Here is a 23,109-nt window from a genome sequence, read left to right as displayed (position 1 = left end):
GTAAAAAAAAAAAAAGTGGTTGTTTTCATCAACAGAACTTTAGTATTTCAGTTGTGGCTCAAAATATTGCTTTATTGCTTTATTATTATAACCGGGTCGAAACCAACCCTAACAATACAGTGGTCATAATTTCAACCAGATCATTTTAAAATGTAGTAAAAATTATTTTTTTGGTTTTATTTTGTTGAAATAGACTGTCCTGTCAAAGTCAAAAAGCTTTGATGCAATAAATAAATGTTATGTGATTCTTTTTATGCATTAAAATGTAAAACGGGTCGGTGCCGACCCTAACACAAGAGGAGGGTTAAAAAGTCTGCGTCATAACAAGGTGCCAAATTTCATTTTTTTTTTAATGAAAATGTTCAATAAACTGTTTTAATGAATACATTACATTCCAACACAATAGATTACACATACATAGCACCATTAGCATGAGATAAGCCATCAGGTAAACAAAACAGCAACAACATTCTGGTTTAGGTATTTTGCATACATATTCATGACACAGGAAAGCCCCTGATATCTTTATGCTCGGATATTAAAACAAAACAAAAAAAACAACAAAGTCTCCCAAAGAACTCAAATGCCACATTAAACATCAAAATGTAAAAAATGCAATATTATTGCAATAATATTGCTTAGTCAAATATAGCACCAGGCACAGACAGTTAGTGTATATGCAATGGGATTTATAATATATATATATATTTGCCTATGCACATATACACACATCGCATATTATTTTCATATAGTTAAATTACAGCAGGTAAAACACAATTTCAGAAACACGTCTCGGCATGAAGCAGTGCAATTTTAGAGTACTGCAAAGTGATGTGTACACAAAGAAACAGTAAGTTTGAATTTCCTAAAATTCTAATTTCATTGGATACACACTGAAATAAATACTAAAATCATAAATGAGTTGCATTGAGCTGATTGGGTTTAAAATGTATTATTATAATGTAATAATGTCCTGTCATCAATATTATAGTAGAGTACACTTTATGTTCCTGGGAGTCCGGCTCGCATGTCAAGTTCAATGGTCGAGTATTTCCAGCTCCAGGCTCAGTGATGGAGCGCCAGAGTCCCACAATACCTCGTAATCCCAGATCACCTTGACCAAGATGACCTATGTAAAGTTTCCAAGAGCCAAGTTTTATGTGGTTTTACCGCCCGCTCTTCTCTTTCTCTGGGACGCGGAAAAGTTCATCTGTCCTGGTGTCTGGTGAAGCCGTGCTGAAAGGGAAGGGAGAAATCAGCACAATTTGAAAATCAAAAGCAAATGTTCTTGGTGTTTTTCAAGGAGAAGTAACAGCTACATAGTCTCTAGCGAGCTCGTCTTTGAGGATGTAAAATGAAGACAGCCTCAAGTCTGACTCCATGCTGGGTGCACATTAAAATAACTGTCAGGAGACACAAGCAGATATTGGAGTGGACAGAACGGGGCAGGAAGGGGAAGTGTGTGTATGTGTGTGTGTGTGTGTGTGTATATGTGAGTATTACCTTCAGCGCAAGTGGGGCCCAGCCAGGTGAGTGGGCATTGACAGCGCCCGGTCATCCCATCACAGCGGGCCCTGCGAGCACACTGGCAAAGAAAAGAGCAGTTTGGGCCAAATCGGTCACCACCACAATCTGAAACATAGATAAAAAGGGACATGAGAAATATGGTAATGGTAATGGTAATAATAATGGTAATGGTAATGGTAATGGTAATGGTTTTATTTCATTTGAACATGCATCAGATTACAATTGAGTGCATCCCATAATCAGTTCACAGTTCCACATGTCCAAAAGGAGTAGGAAGAAGCAAAGCTTATTAAATCCTACCTCTCCATCTGGTACTTTTACAATCAGTAACATTTGTACACTTCCTGCTTTCCATAATACAGTTCAAGTTGGTTTTAAAAATTTAAAAATTTAAAAATTTAAAAATTTAAAAATTTAAAAATTTAAAAATTTAAAAATTTAAAAAATTAAAAATTTAAAAATTTAAAAATTTAAAAATTAAAATTAAAATTAAAATTTTTAAATTTTTAAATTAATTTAAAAATTAAAAATTTTAAATTTTTAAATTTTTAAATTTTTAAATTTTTAAATTTTTAAATTTTTAAATTTTTAAATTTTTAAATTTTTAATTTTTAAATTTTTTTAAATTTTTTAAATTTTTTAATTTAATTTTTACAAATATTTTTATTTTTTTTTATTTTTATTTGTACTCCGCTTTCATCCCACATTCTAAAAACATGCATCAAATTACAATTGAGTGCATCTCATAATCAGTCATGTCCAAAAGGAGTAGGAAGAAGCAAAGCTTATTAAATCCTACCCCTCCATCTGGTACTTTTACAATCAGTAACTGTTACATTTGTTCACTTCCTGCTTTCCATAATACAGTTTAAGTTGTTTAAAATTTGAAAATTTGAAAATTTACATTACATTTGTTCACTTCCTGCTTTCCTAATATAGTTTAAGTACGAAGTACCGTACCAAAGTACGAGGTGATATGACTATCCAATGACATAATGGGTACCATAGTAACTGTCAATATAGATATGTATATATATATCACTATATTGACAGTTACTATGGTACCCATTATGTCATATATTCTAATGTGTTATTGGTCAATGCAAAACGGACCTTTTTCACATCTCGGTCCGGTCCTTCCTGGGGAACACAGGCAGTGTCCAGTAGCTGGGTCACATGGTGTGTCACCTGCACAGTCACATGACCTTTCACACTCATGTCCAAACTTGCCGGATTCGCACCCTAAGAAAAACAAGCAAAAAAACGTTTTTCAGCACACAGAAAAATTCATTCGTTCATTTCATTTTCTACCGCTTATCCTCACAAGGGTCGAAAAGCGTGCTGGAGCCTATCCCAGCTGTTCTTCGGGATTCAATTCAATGAATTTGTGGGGAAACATTTCAGACTCTAAACTGCTTGAATTAACTCAACAAATCAAAGGTGGTCAACCGTTATCTTGGAATGGTTGTGTTTAACCTTTGGCGGTTTCACCTCGGTTTTCATACGCCCCAGTTTACATATGATTCAGTTTTCATTGAAAATTTTTGCCTCCATTTTCAGTATTTTCACTCTTACAGTACTTATATTATTATAATATTGCACCTAACAAACTAGTCCTGTGTTGTATTGTCCTATAAAATCGAGCGCTTAATTGAGTGTGGCTGCTGAATAACCTGCCATGGGGCCAAGGAAAGTGTCAGTAATTTAGTAAAGAATGTGAGAATACATACATACTTATGTATAGATTATTATGTTGATATATATATGACATTTTTCCAGGATGTAGAGGACATTTACATTAACAATAACTTCCACTCATTTTGCATTTATGATTATTTTTATTTTTTTCTGCATGTAAAACCATAATTATTCTCTGTTAAATATTATTATTATATTATTATAATATATTATATATTATAATAATTATATATATATATATTGTATTATATATAATATTTATAATTATTATATATATTATAATATATTATTATAATATTATTGTTAATATTTCAGGATGTCTGAAATGGATTAAATGGTTATTTCCAACGTTATTTCCAACGTTATTGGAAACGTTATTGGAAACGTTATTTCGTCACTGGAAACGTTATTTCCAGTGGGAAAAATTGCCTCGGTTTTTCTTAAATTTAATTTGTCATCTGATTTTTTTGTAACAAATTATGACAAAAAAATGTTGTTTAACTGTACAAACAAATGTATTGTAGCACATAACACATCAAATGACATTTATAACTGGGATTACAATTACACGGGTTGCACCAGGAACGTTTCTGCTTCCTGCTGGGACCGAAGTGGCCATTTAAGCATTCAAACTGCAGCTGAGAGCCCGACAAGCTGGCAGGAGGGCGCTAGTATGTAAGAGCAATGCATTAAGCGGCGGGGAAACATGTCTGTCATCAAATAACCGGTCCGGTCGTCTTGAGTCTGTGTGTCTGGCCAACAGAACAACCTAGCATGTTTTTAGAAGTTGAATTCATGCATGCTAACGTCTGTCGTTGTAGGGGAATCGCACCTGGGAATCGCACTGTTGTCTAGTTGTTCTTGTAACGCGCATAGAGAAAAGAGCAACACCGCGTTTGCTTTCTTCCTGTAGCAACACGATCAATTAAGGAGGACTGCCTGTTCGTGTGCACAATGTGCAAGTCCGAGTATTAGGCATAGGCTTTCAGACATCAACCAATCAAAGGATGGAATACTGGCAATATTGCTCAACGCCTGCGAGCTGGCCCTGTGAGGTGAATCGGAAATATGATTGGTTCAAGAAACAGCCCCCTTGATAATAGTAGCACTATAATAATAATAATAATAATAATGAAAAAATGGTTGAAAATGAATAATAATAATAATAATAATAATGAAAAAGTGGTAGAAAATGAGTAATAATAATAATAACAATAATGAAAAAGCGGTAGAAAATGAATAATAATAATAATAATGAAAAAGCAGTAGAAAATGAATAATAATAACAATAACAACAATAATAATAATGAAAAAAAGCGGTAGAAAATGAATAATAACAATAATAATAATAATAATGATAATGAAAAAGTGGTTGAAAATGAATAATAATAATGATAATGAAAAAGTGGTTGAAAATGAATAATAATGATAATAATAATAATAATGGAAAAGTGGTAGAAAATGAATAATAATAATAATAATAACAATAATGAAAAAGCGGTAGAAAATGAATAATAATAATAATAATAATGAAAAAGCAGTAGAAAATGAATAATAATAATAATAACAACAATAATAATAACGAAAAAGCGGTAGAAAATGAATAATAACAATAATAATAATGATAATGAAAAAGTGGTTGAAAATGAATAATAATAATAATAATAATGATAATGAAAAAGTGGTTGAAAATGAATAATAATAATAACAATAATAACAATAATAACAATAATAACAATAATAACAATAAATAATAATAATAATAATAATGAAAAAGTGGTAGAAAATGAATAATAATAATAATAATAATAATAATAATAATAATGAAAAATCAGTAGAAAATGATCAATAATAATAATAATAATAATAATAATAATAATAATAATAATAATAAAATAAATACGAGAATTGTAGTTGAAAAAGTGGGTCGGTGATTCTGATAGAGTTTAGGCTAACAGGAAAGGCTTTGCTGGACCTCACCACTGGACTAAACATGTTATGCAATTCCTAAAAATATAAAAAATTATCTTTTCAGGCATATTGGGTAGGTTTCTGTCTACAATTTGGTGCTGATCCACATTAAGATATTCCTTGGTGGAGTTTTCCAAATATTGGATTGGCTCTTGGATATTCAAATACTCTAATTACTCACGTCTTTGGCACTGAAGCCCGTAGTATCCTGGTGGACATACACATTGTCCTGTCACTGGATCACAGCTCTGCCCCACTTTACAATCACAGGCAAGGACACAGTTTACGCCATAAAATCCGAGCGGACATTCTAGAAGAGAAAATTAGGAACTTAGTAATTTAAATACAAAAATATATAATTTCAAACATGTTCACAGGGATGTTCCTGGAGCTCCATATAATTACATGACATGTTTTCTATCTCTATCCATTGTGAGTGTTTGCATACTGTGTTGACAAGAGTGGCCATAGAATCCAGCAGTACAATTGCAGGTGCCGATAAAGCGGTCGCAGGTCCCACCGTTGTTGCAAGGACAGTCTTGAGAACAATTCGGCCCATATTTTCCCTGTAAACAGGCTACACACACAATGGGTTAAAAATACTTAGTGGGAATGTATTCATTCAAACATTACAATGAAGTCAAATACAAGATACTATGTCAGTTTTAATTTTAATAAAATTTAAAATTTAAAATTTAAAATTTAAAATTTAAAATTTAAAATTTAAAATTTAAAATTTAAAATTTAAAATTTAAAAAAATTTACAATTTAAAAAAAATTAAAATTTAAAAAATTTTAAATGTTACATTTAAAATTTAAAAAATTTAAAATGTTACAATTTAAAATTAAAAAATTTACAATTTAAAATTAAAAAATTTACAATTAAAATTTTAAAATTTCACAATTTAAATTTAAAAATTTAAATTCACTCTCACAAATACAGTCACAAATAAAGTCACAAATACAGTATTACACTTGATATGGTAAATGGTATTAATGACATTTCATTAACAAAAATTAAAAATTAAAAATTAAAAATTAAAAATTAAAAATTAAAAATTAAAAATTAAAAATTAAAAATTAAATTTTTTTAAAGACCATTTACCATATCAAGTGTAATACTGTATTTGTGACGGTATTTGTGAGAGCGACTGACAGCAGCTCCTGTGTCAATGTTAACTGGACATGTTTTCTCTGCTTGTTAATAAATTGATTAAAGTGCATTTTGAGTCTCATCTTAACCAAAAACTGCTGCCATATTCTATGCTGGTCGCTATATGCCAATAATGTTTCATTGATGGGACCAGCCAGTATAAAAGTATATGTTATTTATGTTATTATAATTTTTAAAAATTTACAATTTTAAAAAATTTAAAATTTAAAAAAATTTAAATGTTACATTTAAAATTTAAAAAATTTAAAATTTTACAATTTAAAATTAAAAATTTTACAATTTAAATTTTAAAATTTCACAATTTAAATTTAAAAATTTAAATTCACTCTCACAAATACAGTCACAAATAAAGTCACAAATACAGTATTACACTTGATATGGTAAATGGTATTAATGACATTTCATTAACAAAAATTAAAAATTAAAAATTAAAAATTAAAAATTAAAAATTAAAAATTAAAAATTAAAAATTAAAAATTAAAAATTAAATTTTTTTAAAGACCATTTACCATATCAAGTGTAATACTGTATTTGTGACGGTATTTGTGAGAGCGACTGACAGCAGCTCCTGTGTCAATGTTAACTGGACATGTTTTCTCTGCTTGTTAATAAATTGATTAAAGTGCATTTTGAGTCTCATCTTAACCAAAAACTGCTGCCATATTCTATGCTGGTCGCTATATGCCAATAATGTTTCATTGATGGGACCAGCCAGTATAAAAGTATATGTTATTTATGTCAAATATTTCTTATTATGTCCATTATATTGGGTAATACAAGTGTAGAGTTGACAACAGGGGTGTTATTTCATGTCTTTAATAAAGGTAAAAACAATATTTATAAGGTCATAAACAGCCTTATAAGCTATTCATTAATATTAAATTCTAATTTGTGTAAATTCAACCATGGCAATCGGATCTGGGACCAATTAACCGTGATAAACAAGAAACGACTGTATAAACTTTTTGTTGTATTTTGCAACTCTAACCTGCATCACAGTCTGATCCGGTCCAGCCAAGACCACATTTACATGTGCCATCGACAGGATCACACAGACCTCCATTTAGACATCTGCATATGTTTCGGCATTGCAGGCCATAAAGTCCCTTGGGGCACACTGGGAAAAAATATCAGAAAAATATCATAGCCATCAGAACACTGCATAATAATAATAAACTGTTGCCTCAGAAGAAAGGTCAAAAACATTCATTCATTTTCTACCGTTTTTTCCTCACGAGGGTCGCCAGCCAATCACAGGACACATATAGACAAACAACCATTCACACTCACATTCATAACTTATGGACAATTTGGAGTCGCTAATTAACCTAGCATGTTTTTGGAATGTGAGAGGAAACCGGAGTACCCGTAGAAAACCCACGCATTCACATGGAAGAACAAGCAAACTCCACGCAGAGATGGCCGAGTGTGGCATTGAACCCTCGTCTCCTAGCTGTGAGGTCTGCGCGCTAACCACTCAACCTCCGTGCAGCCTTTATTAGGTGCAATATTATAATAATATAAATACTGAAATAGTGAAAATACTGAAAATGGAGTCAAAACTTTTCAATGAAAAAAAACTGAATCATATGTAACTCTGGTCTCCTAGCTGTGAGGTCTGCACGCTAACCACTCGACCTCCGTGCAGCCTTTATTAGGTGCAATATTATAATAATATAAATACTGAAATAGTGAAAATACTGAAAATGGAGTCAAAACTTTTCAATGAAAACTGAATCATATGTAACTCTGGTCTCCTAGCTGTGAGGTCTGTGCGCTAACCACTCGACCGCCGTGCCGCCAGGTCAAAAACAGATGTAAAATAAACATATATAAAAATATATATATATATATATCCAGTCATGCATTATGTGGCGTATACTAGCTAATTAATAATAATAATCTTTTGATAATCTCCAATCCAAGCCAAGCCTAGTTATCACAACAAGAAACAAAACAAGAGGCCTTCTGTAAGGACTCAGACAACCCGCCTTTATATTTATTTAAGCAACAGTTCATTAAAGCAATGGCAAAGTATTCCAATATGGTGCTGATATAACCAATCAGCATGTTTCTCTGGATAATTTAGCTCGGGAAAACAAGAAACGACGATGTCTTTGATTTCCTTGTTTATTTATTTGCTTCTTTGCCAAACTCAGTGATACGGAACACAGAAAACGAGCTACTTCGAGGTCTCTGTAAACAATAAACAAGAAACGTTTAAGAGACGAAGAGTCAACATACATTAAAGAGGATAAAGAAGTGAGCACTGTGTGCATCCAGGGTTGGAAACCCCCCAGCTTAAAATGGCTGAAAGTGCTGATAAACCAAATGGGTTTCTTAGCAAAACTGCAGCAATTATCAGAGGCCCAACACTAAGAATTGGTGACTCAAAGTTTATGTTTGCTTAAGAGTGATAAAAAGCAAAGTTCAAGGCTTAATACAAATCCTACGGGACTGAACCTCCTTGAGGGCAAAGTCTATAAATGGACTGTTTAGTACCCAGGCAAAATATAAGCCTAAACACATGCATGCAATAAAGAATAAACATTTTATTAACCTTCCTCTTGTGTTAGATTTCTGGTATCATCTCTTATGTTACCGGGTCGGTTTTGACCCATAAATCAGCTATAAAATACACTAAAAACAATAAGTTACCATTAAATTTCTCATGTATTGGTTACCTTCTTAGGCTTCCTCATCCATGAAAATATTGGTTTTAATACTTTTGGTGTGGGCATGTAGGCCTTTTTTTGTCACTATACCCCTCCATTTCAATTTCCAAAAATGGTAAAATGAACCTCAAAAGAATCATATTAATAAATTGAAGTTTTTTTTTGTTACCTGGCTATTACTGAGAGCTATGGAACATATCTCTTAAATCAATTAGTTTGATTTATTTTCTCATTTTAGTATTAATCATTAAAGAAACATCTATGGCAGGGGTCTCAAACTCAATTTACTTGGGGGCCACTGGAGCTAGGGTCTGGGTGAGACTGGGCCGCATCAGGTTTTTTCCAAAAAAAAAAAAAAACCCCAAAAAACGCATTTATTAAAAACAAAAAAAAATTAAAAACTTTGCTTTGTTTCCAATTTTCTACACTAAAAGCTCTGATAAAACATTCCACTGTTCTCAAATATCTTACTTTTTATTTTTCTACACAAAATAAGATGAAAAATAAATAAACAAATCAAGAATAAAGAAAATCAATCAATCAGTAATAAATAAATATAATAATAATAAAACGGCAAATAATAAAAACTTAAGAAACCACATATAGTTGGCGGGTAGACAAATTATTTTTTTCAGATTAAAATGAACAAAGCATTATTAGAGCCCTGTAGACATGACAAAACACGACTATAGTCACATTTATACTCTTTTTATTTACAACATATTGCGCAACTGCAGGGTCTTGGGACACATGCTAACTCGCAAACTAGAGAGCTAGCGACCTAAACGGTAGCCTCCAAGTTATTTCCTTTCAACTTAAATAGCCAAAAACTTACCACTTCCACACGGATAGGGAGGATAACTATTAACAGTTATTTAACCTTTAACATGAACATTAATCAAACGTAATAATTTTTTCTGGGTACATGATACCATACAGCATCCATATCAAACTTGCGCGGGCCGCACTAACATTAAACTTTCATATCAAGGCGGGGGCCTCAAACTAGTGTCCTGCGGGCCACATTTGGCCCGCGGGCCGCGTGTTTGACACCCCTGGTCTATGGTGTTCGGGTGAATTTTGACCCATATATATTAATGTCAAGAAAAGGTAAAAAAAAAAAAAAAAGTGATTGTTTTCATCAACAGAACTTTAGTATAAAGTGATCCAGATCTTGGTTCACTGTACTTCTTGCCATTCACTGCTGGTATACTGGAAAATCGGTCAAAATGAGAATCCCCTGAAGCTTACATGATGAGAAGAGGAGCTGGTTGTCATTGTGTTGGCTAATTGTACACTTATGATTTCAGTTGTGTGCTTTATAGTCATATTATTATAACCGGGTCCAAACCGACCCTAACAATACAGTGGTCATAATTTCAACCAGACTATTTTAAAATGTAGTAAAAATTATTTTTTTGGTTTTATTTTGTTGAAATAGAGTTTCCTTGATGCAATAAACAAATTTTTATGTGATTCTTTTTATGCATTAAAATGTAAAACGGGTCGGTGCCGACCCTAACACAAGAGGAGGGTTAAATATAATAACCAGCACAACATGATCCATCATGAAAGTCATCGGTGTTGCCTTTCAGTACCTTGACAGGACTGTCCCGTTCTTCCAGCCGCACAAATACACCTTCCGTTTGTTGGGTGGCATTGACCGTCTTCCCCACAGGAGCACAGTTTAGCGCAGTCTTTGCCGTAGTACCCACTTGGGCAGCCTGCAGTGGGAACACAGAAATTATCCAAAGCGAAAGGTCATGTTATTATTACAGTAACAAGCAGTGAGATTTTAATTACTGTAACTGTATGGCTGTAATTGTGTTTACTATCATGGTTCATGTCTTGTTATTGTTATGTTATTATTGCCAATGGTAAGTTTGGCTGTTTAATTTCAGTGATATAATCTCCATTGTGACCCTGAGCCATCGTTTACATTTAACTGTTTGTCACTGTTGTTGTTACTATGGGAATTGTTGCTGCTGTTTTTGTCTCTCTCTACTGTCTCCCCAGTTGTTTTTGATATTTAGGTTATTTTTCGTGTCTCCCCACCCTAATTTCTCTTCTTCTTTTATGTGTTTCTTCTTGCTCCGGTCCGGTCGCTCCATGAATCACCACCTTATCGTGGTGGAGGGGTTTGAGTGCCCGAGTGATCCGAGGAGCTATGTTGTCTGGGGCTATATGCCCCTGGTAGGGTCAAACAGGTCCGAGGTGACGGGACAGACCAAGAGTGATTCAGAAGACCCATATTAGTAAAAACAAGAGGAGGAACCGTACCTCGCCCGGATGTGGGATACCGGGGCCTCACCCTGGAGCCAGGCCCGGGGGAGGGGCTCGCAGGCGAGCACCTGGTGGTCGGGCCTTCACCCGTGGAGGCAAGCATAAGGGTCCGGTGCATTGTGTGTTGGGTGGCGGTCAAGGGCGGATGCCTGTGCGACCTGGTCTTCGGCGGACAAATCTGGTTCTTGGGACATGGAACCAAGACGCCGGCATGCCCAGCCGGGAAAAGGCCCCAGGGCAGACCTAGGACACGCTGGAGGGACTATGTCTCACAGCTGGCCTGGGAACGCCTTGGTGTCCTCCCGGTGGAGCTGGAGGAGGTGGCCGGGGACCGGGAAGTCTGGGCTTCCCTACTAAGCAATGGCTGGACGGTCTTTTTATTTTTATTTTTATTTTTATTTTTATTTTTATTTTTATTTTTATTTTTATTTTTATTTTTATTTTTATTTTTATTTTTATTTTTATTTTTATTACACGGAAGCCAGGCAACGACATTTCGTTGGCAATTTCACTGCTGTGTTATTGTGCAATGACAATAAAGAAAGTCTATGTTCCTATGTCTATGACTTCGGGTGAGAGTCCGGGGTCACCCTGGACTGGTTGCCAGCCCAGAGCAGGAAAGAAACCGGAGTACCCGGAGAACGCATAGGGAGAACATGCAAATTCCAACCCAGATTTCGCTAACCACAACATGAGGACCATGAAAAACTACATTTTTTCTTTACAAAATGTATTTTTTAAATATTGTTGGGTGTCTGGAATGATGATTTCCTTGACAAAAATTGCTTTGACTTCCATTTTTCCCGGTTATCCTCAACCTTTTGTAGCAAATTAATAACAAAAACCGAGATACCACTGTATACCCGTGACCCTGAACAGCATAAGTCGTGCAGAAAAAGGATGCATAACTAAAGCGCTGTTATTGTCCCAAACATACGTGAGCTGCAGTTGGCTCCAATGAAGCCTGGAGGACATTGGCAAGCCCCCGTCCTGTAGTCACAGCGACCGCCGTTAAGACATCTGCATCGAGACTTGCAGTTCAGTCCGTACGTTCCAGAGCGACATCCTTGAGAAAGACAAGAATAAGTTTTGATAAGTGCTTTAAAAAAAGGTGTCTTGTCAGGGCTCTACATTAAAAACAAAAATTATTTGTCCATGGGGAATCCTTAAGGTGAGAACTACTTGCCTGATGTGGGATGAAACCGGAGTACAAATAAAAATAAAAAAATAGTAGTGACTGATTGTAAAAGTACCAGATAGAGGGGTAGGATTTAATAAGCTTTGCTTCTTCCTACTCCTTTTGGACATGTGGAACTGGGAACTGATTATGGGATGCACTCAATTGTAATCTGATGCATGTTCAAATGAAATAAAACCATTACCATTACCAATTAACATAGCCTATTTTTAGAATGTGGGAGGAAACCGGAGTACAAATAAAAAAAAAAAAAAAAATAGTAGTAAAAATTTAATTAAAAAAATTAAAAAAATTAAAACATAAAAATAGTAGTAAAAATAAATAAAAAAATAAAAATTAAAAAATTAAAAAATTAAAAAATTAAAAAATTAAAAAATTAAAAAATTAAAAAATTAAAAAATTTAAATAAAAAAATTAAACAATTAAAAAAATTAAAAAAATTAAAAAAAATATAAAATAAAAAAATAAATAAATTAAAAAAAAATTTAAAAATTAAAAATTTAAAAATTTAAAAATTTAAAAATTTAAAAATTTAAAAATTTAAAAATTTAAAAATTTAAAAATGCAAAAATTAAAAAATGTAAGGATTAAAGGATTAAGGGATTAAGGGTTGGTTTGCAAATTACCACCGGAATTACAAAGTCCGTGTTTTACCAACACCCAACAAAAACCGCTTTAAAAAAAAAAAAAACTCTTCGCAGCAAAGTGCACTTGCCTGACGGGAATATCACTGATTGGATTTACTTGCCCGAATTGTATTTTAACTTGCCCCGGGCCATCGGTACATCGTTATTGTCGAGCCCTGCTTGTGACACCTAATTTTGTATGTATGTTGATGTCATTCTTCAAAACAGGTACGCTTTGTATTTGTGGGAGAACCCGATCAAGATAGAAACACTACTGACCTAATACCGTGTTCTCACAATGGTGATCTTATCGTTGAACAAGTGCAGAGGACTTTCAGTCACTTTCAGTTTGTAGCAACAAAGATAAATTTCCTTTTCCTGCCTCACACGGTGTACCACATCAACATACTTTCAATATCAACTGGCAAGAAAACTCCCATCAACTTTCTCTGGTGCGCGCTTGTCAAATACTGCAGTGCACAACATGAATCTGTGAACCGAACATGTTTACGGGTGAGCCCGCCGCACTCAAACACTCAGTCAGGCAACAGCGGGCAGCGTGGGGAACAGATAAGAAAGAACTCCAGACTAAAGAGGCAATTACGGAGCTGTCATTATGCATGTCTGCCTTCCAAAAAGCTCTTATCCGCTGCTGAGGAGACAAAAACAATGCCTTGTGTTTTCCTTGGCAATCGCTGTGTAACATTTATCAGATGTCTGGGGAGCGTGTGAGGAGAGGAAAGGGTCTGAGGTGATGTTAGGGAGTTGGGCTGCTGGATAGTCCTTAAATGGTATAAAGCACAAAATGTTTGCATTGCATGAAATCATTATATATATATGTATATATAGTATTATAAATTGTGCATTGCAAATGATGCATGTTGATTGTTTTCAGTGTTCAAATACTTCTGGACCTGCAGTACTGCTGAATGAGTCTGAACGTTTTTACTTTTTGTAACTGGTAATAGTGCACCTTCAAAAGGAATGCATATTATTGCAACTTTAGTAGTACAATAACTTGTCAAATGTACTGCTTATGTGCCGTTCACGCTCAACTTATTTCTCCTTATTTATAAAATCACAACTTTGCTGATGGCAACTTGCTGATATAGTTCATCTTCAAACAGCTAAAATAATGCATAAGGCTAAAAATAACCAATTACCTTAAAATGCAAAAAAAATAAAAACATTAAAAAAACGATATTAGGAAAGCAGGAAGTGAACAAAAGTACCAGATGGAGGGGTAGGATTTAATGAACTTTGCTTCTTCCTACTCCTTTTGGACATGTGGAACTGGGAATTGATTATGGGATGCACTCAATTGTAATCTGATGCATGTTCAAATGAAATAAAACCATTACCATTACCATTACCAATTAACATAGCATGTTTTTAGAATGTGGGAGGAAACCGGAGTACAAATAAAACTAAAAAAAATAAAAAAAAATAGTAGTAAAAATTAAATTTAAAAATTTTAAAATTTAAAAATTTAAAAATTTAAAAATTTAAAAATTTAAAAATTTAAAAATTTAAAAATTTAAAAATTTAAACATTTAAAAATTTAAACATTTAAACATTTAAACATTTAAACATTTAAACATTTTAAAAAATAAAACAACTTAGACTGTATTATGGAAAGCAGGAAGTGAACAAATGTAACAGTCACTGATTGTAAAAGTACCAGATGGAGGGGTAGGATTTAATAAGCTTTGCTTCTTCCTACTCCTTTTGGACATGTGGAACTGTGAACTGATTATGGGATGCACTCAATTGTAATCTGATGCATGTTCAAATGAAATAATACCATTACCATTACCAATTAACATAGCATGTTTTTAGAATGTGGGATGAAACCGGACTACAAATAAAAACAATTTAAAATAGTAGTAAAAATGTAAAAATGTAATTTAAAAAAACAAAAAAACAACTTAAACTCTATTATGGAAAGCAGGAAGTGAACAAATGTAACAGTTACTGATTGTAAAAGTACCAGATGGAGGGGTAGGATTTAATAAGCTTTGCTTCTTCCTACTCCTTTTGGACATGTGGAACTGTGAACTGATTATGGGATGCACTCAATTGTAATCTGATGCATGTTCAAATAAAATAAAAACATTACCATTACCATAACTTCAACAACATTGGGAACATATCAATGTCAATTTTTGGCTCTGTAAAAAGTACAAACATCTACTTTGGAGTTAAGTAACTATCCCATTGGGTACATTGATGTAGATTGTACCTTAAGGGGTTACAGTAGGAGAAATAGACTCAGACTGCAACTATATTTTTAAAAGTGTGGAAAAAGGTTGTATTTGCCCGACCGCTTCCCATTCAAGCAAAAACCCCACAAGAGCAAATTGTTTCACATTATTTTTGGCATGAAGTGTATTTTGTCAAAATACATTTGCCTTGTCATTCTTACTTTTCTCACAGCGGGGCCCTGTGTGTCCAGCAGGGCAGCCACAGACCCCGGTTTCAGGGTGACATGACACCCCAGCCTGGCACTCACATCGCTGGGCGCAGGAAGCACCATAGAAGCCCGTGAGACACGCTGCATGTAGATATGAACATGCGGGAAAAGTCAAGGTCATCCAAATGTCAATGTATATTATATATTATTACATTTCCTACTTTTATTTTGATTTACTAACATTTGTCACATTTGGCTCCACTCCAGCCAGGTTCACATTGGTATGTGACGGCAATTTGAGCTATGGACAACTACCCTCATGTCCTCCATAAACCTCCTCTTTGGTCTTCTTCTACACCTCATACCTGGCAGCATCCTTCTACCAATATATTCACTATCTCCTCTGGACATGTCCCAACCATCTCAGTCTGGCCTCTCTGACTTTATCTCCAAGGTCTCTAAACATGTAATGTCCCTCCTTCCTGATCCTATCCATCCTGGTCACTCCCAATGAGAACCTCAGCATCCTCATCTCTGCTACCTCCAGTTGTGCTTTTCATGGATTCATGGATGTAAAATTCTATTATGAACTAACACCAACTACCCTCATGTCCTCCTTCACTACATCCATAAACCTCCTGTTTGGTCTTCCTCTACGCCTCCTACCTGGCAGCATCCTTCTACCAATATATTCACTATCTCTCCTCTGGACATGTCCCAACCATCTTAGTCTGGCCTCTCAAACTTCAAGGATCTCCAAGGTCTCTAACTTACAATGTCCATCTGATGTACTCCTTCCTGATCCTATCCATCCTGGTCACTCCCAATGAGAATCTGCTATGGGTTAAAAATGAAGCGCAGCGCAGATGCCAAATTAGAGAGATTCTACCCTTGCAAAAATTTGACTTATTTTGACGATTAGTTTTGTTGTGACCTTGACGGACTTACTTGATTGACAGCGCTGTCCCGTCCAGCCAGGTCGACAGACACACTCTCCCGTCTCCCTGTCACATATCCCTCCATTCATGCAGCTACAGATACCAGTACAGTTGTCTCCATCCCGTCCCACCTTGCACTCTAGTAGAGAGGAACAGAAAACTTGACTCCCCTGTTGCATTTTGGGTAATGTTTAGCTCCTGTGTTTATGTGCTTATAAAAATAACTCCTTAAGAATGTTCTTAAAATGTACAGCCAAACTCACCTAACTCACAAGTAGCTCCCATCCAGCCAGGAACGCAGGAGCACTGGCCCGTCACGCTGTCACAGGAACCTCCATTTCGACACAGACATTGTCCAGAACAGTTCTCTCCGTATTGTCCCGCAGGACATGCTGTACTCAAACAGTGAAAAAAAAAACAGTTTTCTGGTAGGAAATGAGTGCATTGTCGCATAAGCTGAAAGCAATCATGAAATTCCAAGTTTCTGAACTTAGAAGACAAAAAAATTAATTTGGTTGCCAAGAAATTAACTTCTTAGTCACTCACACTGTATATAGTACACATGAAGGACATAAAACACAAAAAAACAATAATAATAATAATAATAGTATCAGTGTCAGGATCAGCGACCTGGCAGATGTGTATTCTGAAGAGTTTTGTGATTTTTGACCATCTTTGAACGTGACATGAGTCTTGATTGATTGATTGCATGTTGAGTTTGCTGACGTTGTTTTGGTGTGGTTATGTCATTGGTTATGTTTTTGCAATAAAGAGATTACGTTAAAATACGATGTTTATCCTTAACTGTGTCCACTGTTGAGAGTAATGCAAGTGGCGCATGAGTTGCGCACAGCGCACTCGAACGAGTCTCATGTTTCCGGATCAAAATTAAGTTAAATCTACAAAACCACAAAACAATATAAAACCGAGGACCACCCATAGCTGTGTCTTGATTGACACTTTTTTGCACAACTAATTTCGCCATGTTGAGGCTGGTCTTTGCAAAACAGAGTTTGACGTTCACTGAACTGAGTTTGTGAAGTACGCTGAATGTACTTGAATGTGGCGCCGTGCAATTTTTTTATATGACTTATAGGAACATTTTTCTTAAAGATATTGTTCGAATTTAAAGTAGTATAATCTGAAGAGGTCCCGCGATATAATCTATATAGGGGTGAACCCTGGTGCACACCAAACAAGAGGAATTACAGTTACAATACAGTTATAATTATTGAATTACGGCAAAAAAAAACTTCTGGAAAATAAAGAAAGATGGTCATATCACCTCGTACTTCAGTACGTGACAAAAAAAATGAAAAAAAAAAAATTTTTATTAAAAAATGAAAAAAAATTAAACCATGTTAGGAAAGCAGGAAGTGAACAAATGTAAAAAAAAGTAAAATAGTAGTAAAAATTAAATTTAAAAATTAAAAAATTAAAAAATGTAAAAATGTAAAAATTTAAAAATTTAAAAATTTAAAAATTTAAAAATTTAAAAATTTAAAAATTTAAAAATTTAAAAATTTAAAAATTTAAAAATTTAAAACCCAAACTGTATTATGGAAAGCAGGAAGTGAACAAATGTAACAGTTACTGATTGTAAAAGTACCAGATGGAGGGGTAGGATTTAATAAGCTTTGCTTCTTCCTACTCCTTTTGGACATGTGGAACTGGGAACTGATTATGGGATGCACTCAATTGTAATCTGATGCATGTTCAAATGAAATAAAACCATGACCATTACCATTACCAATTAACATAGCATGTTTTTAGAATGTGGGAGGAAACCAGAGTACAAATACAAATTTTAAAAAATAAAAATAGTAGTAAAATTAAATTTAAAAATTTAAAAATTTAAAAATTTAAAAATTTAAAAATTTAAAAATTTAAAAATTTAAAAATTTAAAAATTTAAAAATTTAAAAATTTAAAAATTTAAAAAAACAAAACTTAAACTCTATTATGGAACGCAGGAAGTGGGCAAATGTAACAGTTACTGATTGTAAAAGTACCAGATGGAGGGGTAGGATTTAATAAGCTTTGCTTCTTCCTACTCCTTTTGGACATGTGGAACTGTGACCTGATTATGGGATGTACTCAATTGTAATCTGATGCATGTTCAAATGAAATGAAATAAAACCATTACCAAGAAAGAGAAAGAGAAATATAGAAGAGAAAATGCACTGGAAGAGCTTTTAGAAGCTTTTGTGAAATTTAATATTGTGTATATATAACATGATATAAAAATAACCTACAGTTTCAACCCAGCAGACAACAGTATGGGTTGCAATATTTTAGTTGCATCATGTATTTTGTCATGAAAGCTGCCCAATCATGTTATTATGTTGCATATGTCGCAATAACAAGCGAACCGCACTAAAATGCGCACCAAGTATCTTTCAACTTTTATCCGATTGGATGGATCTTGGTGAAACGATGTTTGCTGCAGGGTCTCCTTCCTCTAAATCTTACCCATCCCAGAAAAGGTCATCGGCAATGTGTCATTGGGGAGATAATTGCCCACAAACACATCTTAGCCGTGTTTAAGTAGAGGATGTTCAGCACACCCTCACACCCTCTTTTAATGAGGTGGCTTCCATTACCCAGAATGCAGTGTGGTCCTGCCCAGCCAGCGGTACATTGGCAGGCTCCTTTGATGTGGTGGCAGCGGGCACCATTCCTGCACTCGCACATCTGGCCACAGGCAAGCTTGTAAAAACCGTCCGGGCACCACCGTGGGCCGAGATGAAACATCCAACAACGATTTAGAAGTAGCAACTTCTCGAAGAAAGACAGGGAAACGTCAGCGATTCAAAGGTTCCATGTCTTCCGCTACTTGTCTTCACCGTCTTAGCACCTAGTCAAAATGCCAATATCAAACCGAAAAGGAGTAAAACTATTCATTTCCACAGCGTCTGCGTTCGCTAAGTGAGCTCATGTCCCACATGTGTGGTGGATCTGGGCCACATCAAAGTCAGCGGCGGCTCGGAGGCCGTTCCCTTTTTTGGTGTGAGGGAGACGGTAATTAGAGCACCTGCTGAGAGTGCAGGCCCCACCAATACACGACTAAACAGAACCAGCTTACTGTGCCCCCGATGCCTACATTAGAGTCTGTGGCTTGGGGTTTTTAGGTCTGTTTCTCATTGTCTCGCCAAAAGATGGTGAAAGAGTGAAGTTGAATGACACACACGGTGTTTGGTAAACAAATGCGTCCCATCCAGAACTACACCGAAACCTGATGAGTGGCTGAGAAGTGAAGAATTTCTGGAAGGTGAGAACTCGGATCCCAAGACTGAATCCATCACTGGGCAGTTGAAGACCCCAACTTATGGGTCACTTCCCATTGGTCTTCTTTAACTCCACTATGAAGGTTTGGACCTCAATTAACAGTTCTTCTGTACTTCATTTGTTGTTAAATGCTTCTTACCTCCATCCAATTCCACTCAGATGTTTTATATGCAGATTGATGATATTGTAATTGGGTGGTACAAATGTGGTTATACGATAATTTTTTTTTTTGGGTGGTTATACAATTATATCATACAACGCATTTGTTTCTACTATTTTTATAAAACAGTGGACACTCTGCTTGATTAACTTGATTAACTTGATTAACAGTGCAGGTCCCATGACATGACTTTTTATTAGTTCAACACAAAAAGTTGGTCCAATATTATTTATTTATTTATTTATTTATTTATTTATTTATTTATTTATTTATTTATTTATTTATTTATTTAATTTTTTTTATTTTTTTTACTTTTTATTTTTTATTTTTTATTTTTTATTTTTTATTTATTTTTTTTTTTGTGAGTGTGACTGACAAAAATTTATTTTATTTTTATTTAATTTTGCTTATTTAAATTTATTATTTTCCTCTTTGGGTTGCACGATGAACGAGTGGTTTGCGCGCAGACCTCACAGCTAGGAGACCCGAGTTCAATTCCACCTTCGGCCATCGCTGTGTGGAGTTTGCATGTTATCCCCGTGCATGCGTGGGTTTCCTCCCACATTCCAAATTGGCGACTCCAAATTGTCCATAGGTATGAATGTGAGTGTGAATGGTTGTTTGTCTATATGTGCCCTGTGATTGGCTGGCCACCAGTCCAGGGTGTAACCCGCCTCTTGCCTGAAGACAGCTGGGATCGGCTTCAGCACCCCCCGCGACCCTTGTGAGGAAAAACCGGTAGAAAATGAATGAATACATTTATTATTTTCCTATTTGGGTTGCACGGTGGTTGAGTGGTTAGCCCGCAGGCCTCACAGCTAGGAGACCCGAGTTCAATTCCACCCGCCGCCATCTCTGTGTGGAGTTTGCATGTTCTCCACGTGCATGCGTGGGTTTTCTCCGGGTACTCCGGTTTCCTCCCACATTCCAAAAACATGCTAGGTTAATTAGCGACTCCAAATTGTCCATAGGTATGAATGTGAGTGTGAATGGTTGTTTGTCTATATGTGCCCTCTCTCACCTATCTGCACAACGTACGATGCACGCTAGCGTGCAGGCCTCGTATTCAAACCCTGGCAGCCATGTAACTGTTGCACACAGTCCCTTTAAGGAAAGCAGTGGCCCGCGTAACCAAAGGAAGCCACAAAGTGGCTCGTGATAGAAAGGTCGACTTTGGCGGTTTCAGAAAACAGAGGGTGCTCCCCCACCATTTTTTTTTTTAACATAATTTCCTCCTCCTTCCCATGAAGGCCCTCAGCGTGATGAAGTATACGTCCTTACTGGCAATGCCCATCGCTTTGCTCCCACGCTGCCAGCATGACGCCTTGGCTTGCGTCTGCAGCGGTTCATCCGTAATGTTGTTAACGCTGCCTGGCTGAGGATGCTGTCATCCTAAATGAGCTCTGTGGTAACGCTGTTGCAGAAGTACTGTTGTTTATTATTATTGTAGTGTGTGGGGCACCATGGCAACACGCTGGTTCTTTTTGGCCTGGAAGAACAACTGACTATTTTGTACAAAAACCTAAGCACAATAATTAGATGTGTTTTTATGGGGTTACTAAAATAAAAAACTTTGTCTTTATTGAGTCATTATGGCAAAATATGGTAAACGGTAATAACTCCTTTATCGCAGTTCATAAGTGAAACTTTTAAAGTTGGATTCCTTATTTATAATGGAATAGTTTTTGTAGTAAGAGAATGGAAAAAACGATGACCTACGGTCACCTTTAACATGTAATGTCCCTCTGATGTACTCCTTCCTGATCCTATCCATCCTGGTCACTCCCAATAAGAACCTCAGCATCCTTATCTCTGCTACCTCCAGTTCTGCATCCCTATTGTGTCAGGAAGGTCGTTAGTTGTATTGTGTCAGGAAGGTTGTTAGCAAGCAGACCTCACAGCTAGAAGACTCGAGTTCGATTCCATCCTCGAGTTACTACGGTTTCCTCCCACATTCCAAAAAAGATGCTAGGTTAATTGTCCACTCCAAATTGTCCATCTCAGTCTGGCCTCTCTGACTTTATCTCCAAGGCCTCTAACATGTAATGTCGCTCTGATGTATTCCTTCCTGATCCTATCCATCCTGGTCACTCCCAATAAGAACCTCAGCATCCTTATCTCTGCTACCTCCAGTTCTGCATCCCTATTGTGTCAGGAAGGTCGTTAGTTGTATTGTGTCAGGAAGGTTGTTAGCAAGCAGACCTCACAGCTAGAAGACTCGAGTTCGATTCCATCCTCGGGTTACTACGGTTTCCTCCCACATTCCAAAAAACATGCTAGGTTAATTGGCTACTCCAAATTGTCCATCTCAGTCTGGTCTCTCTGACTTTATCTCCAAGGCCTCTAACATGTAATGTCGCTCTGATGTACTCCTTCCTGATCCTATCCATCCTGGTCACTCCCAATAAGAACTTCAGCATCCTCATCTCTGCTACCTCCAGTTCTGCATCCCTATTGTGTCAGGAAGGTTGTTAGTTGTATTGTGTCAGGAAGGTTGTTAGCAAGCAGACCTCACAGCTAGAAGACTCGAGTTCGATTCCATCCTCGGGTTACTACGGTTTCCTCCCACATTCCAAAAAAGATGCTAGGTTAATTGGCCACTCCAAATTGTCCATCTCAGTCTGGCCTCTCTGACTTCATCTCCAAGGCCTCTAACATGTAATGTCCCTCTGATGTACTCCTGTACTGCCTGATCCTATCCATCCCGGTCACTCCCAATAAGAACTTCAGCATCCTCATCTCTGCTACCTCCAGTTCTGCATCCCTATTGTGTCAGGAAGGTTGTTAGTTGTATTGTGTCAGGAAGGTTGTTAGCAAGCAGGCCTCGCAGCTAAGAGACCCGAGTTCGATTCCATCCTCGGCCATCTCTGTGTGGAGTTTGCATGTTATTCCCGTGCATGCATGGGTTTTCTCCCACATTCCAAAAACATGCTAGGTTAATTGGCCACTCCAAATTGTCCATCTCAGTCTGGCCTCTCTGACTTCATCTCCAAGGCCTCTAACATGTAATGTCCCTCTGATGTACTCCTGTACTGCCTGATCCTATCCATCCCGGTCACTCCCAATAAGAACTTCAGCATCCTCATCTCTGCTACCTCCAGTTCTGCATCCCTATTGTGTCAGGAAGGTCGTTAGTTGTATTGTGTCAGGAAGGTTGTT

General features: G+C 35.9%; 2 protein-coding genes across 2 annotated transcripts in view; both read right to left on the bottom strand.

The window, feature by feature from the left end:
• Positions 1–592: 592 nt before the first annotated feature.
• The window catches only part of egfem1 (EGF-like and EMI domain containing 1), a 57,433-nt gene continuing 34,916 nt past the window's right edge, over positions 593–23,109 (bottom strand). Inside the window, exons 20-28 of the mRNA XM_078793019.1 lie at positions 16,767–16,895; positions 12,266–12,394; positions 10,644–10,769; positions 7,359–7,487; positions 5,645–5,773; positions 5,378–5,506; positions 2,641–2,769; positions 1,504–1,632; positions 593–1,236 (exon numbers count right to left, since the gene is read on the bottom strand). Coding sequence (XP_078649145.1) covers positions 1,157–1,236; positions 1,504–1,632; positions 2,641–2,769; positions 5,378–5,506; positions 5,645–5,773; positions 7,359–7,487; positions 10,644–10,769; positions 12,266–12,394; positions 16,767–16,895 — 1,109 coding nt within the window. The 3' untranslated portion in view covers positions 593–1,156. The remainder of the gene's footprint in view (positions 1,237–1,503; positions 1,633–2,640; positions 2,770–5,377; positions 5,507–5,644; positions 5,774–7,358; positions 7,488–10,643; positions 10,770–12,265; positions 12,395–16,766; positions 16,896–23,109) is intronic.
• Positions 5,060–23,109, bottom strand: part of LOC131134585 (thiamine transporter 2-like) — a 97,514-nt gene continuing 79,464 nt past the window's right edge. The window contains exon 10 of the mRNA XM_078793017.1: positions 5,060–5,071. The gene's annotated coding sequence lies outside the window, so the exon portion shown is untranslated. The remainder of the gene's footprint in view (positions 5,072–23,109) is intronic.

This window comes from Doryrhamphus excisus, linkage group LG8, assembly GCF_037039965.1.
Source record: "Doryrhamphus excisus strain RoL-2023G ecotype Guam linkage group LG8, RoL_Dexc_Guam_v1.1, whole genome shotgun sequence".
NCBI lineage: Eukaryota > Metazoa > Chordata > Actinopteri > Syngnathiformes > Syngnathidae > Doryrhamphus > Doryrhamphus excisus.
This window is presented reverse-complemented; position numbering and strand designations above follow the sequence as displayed.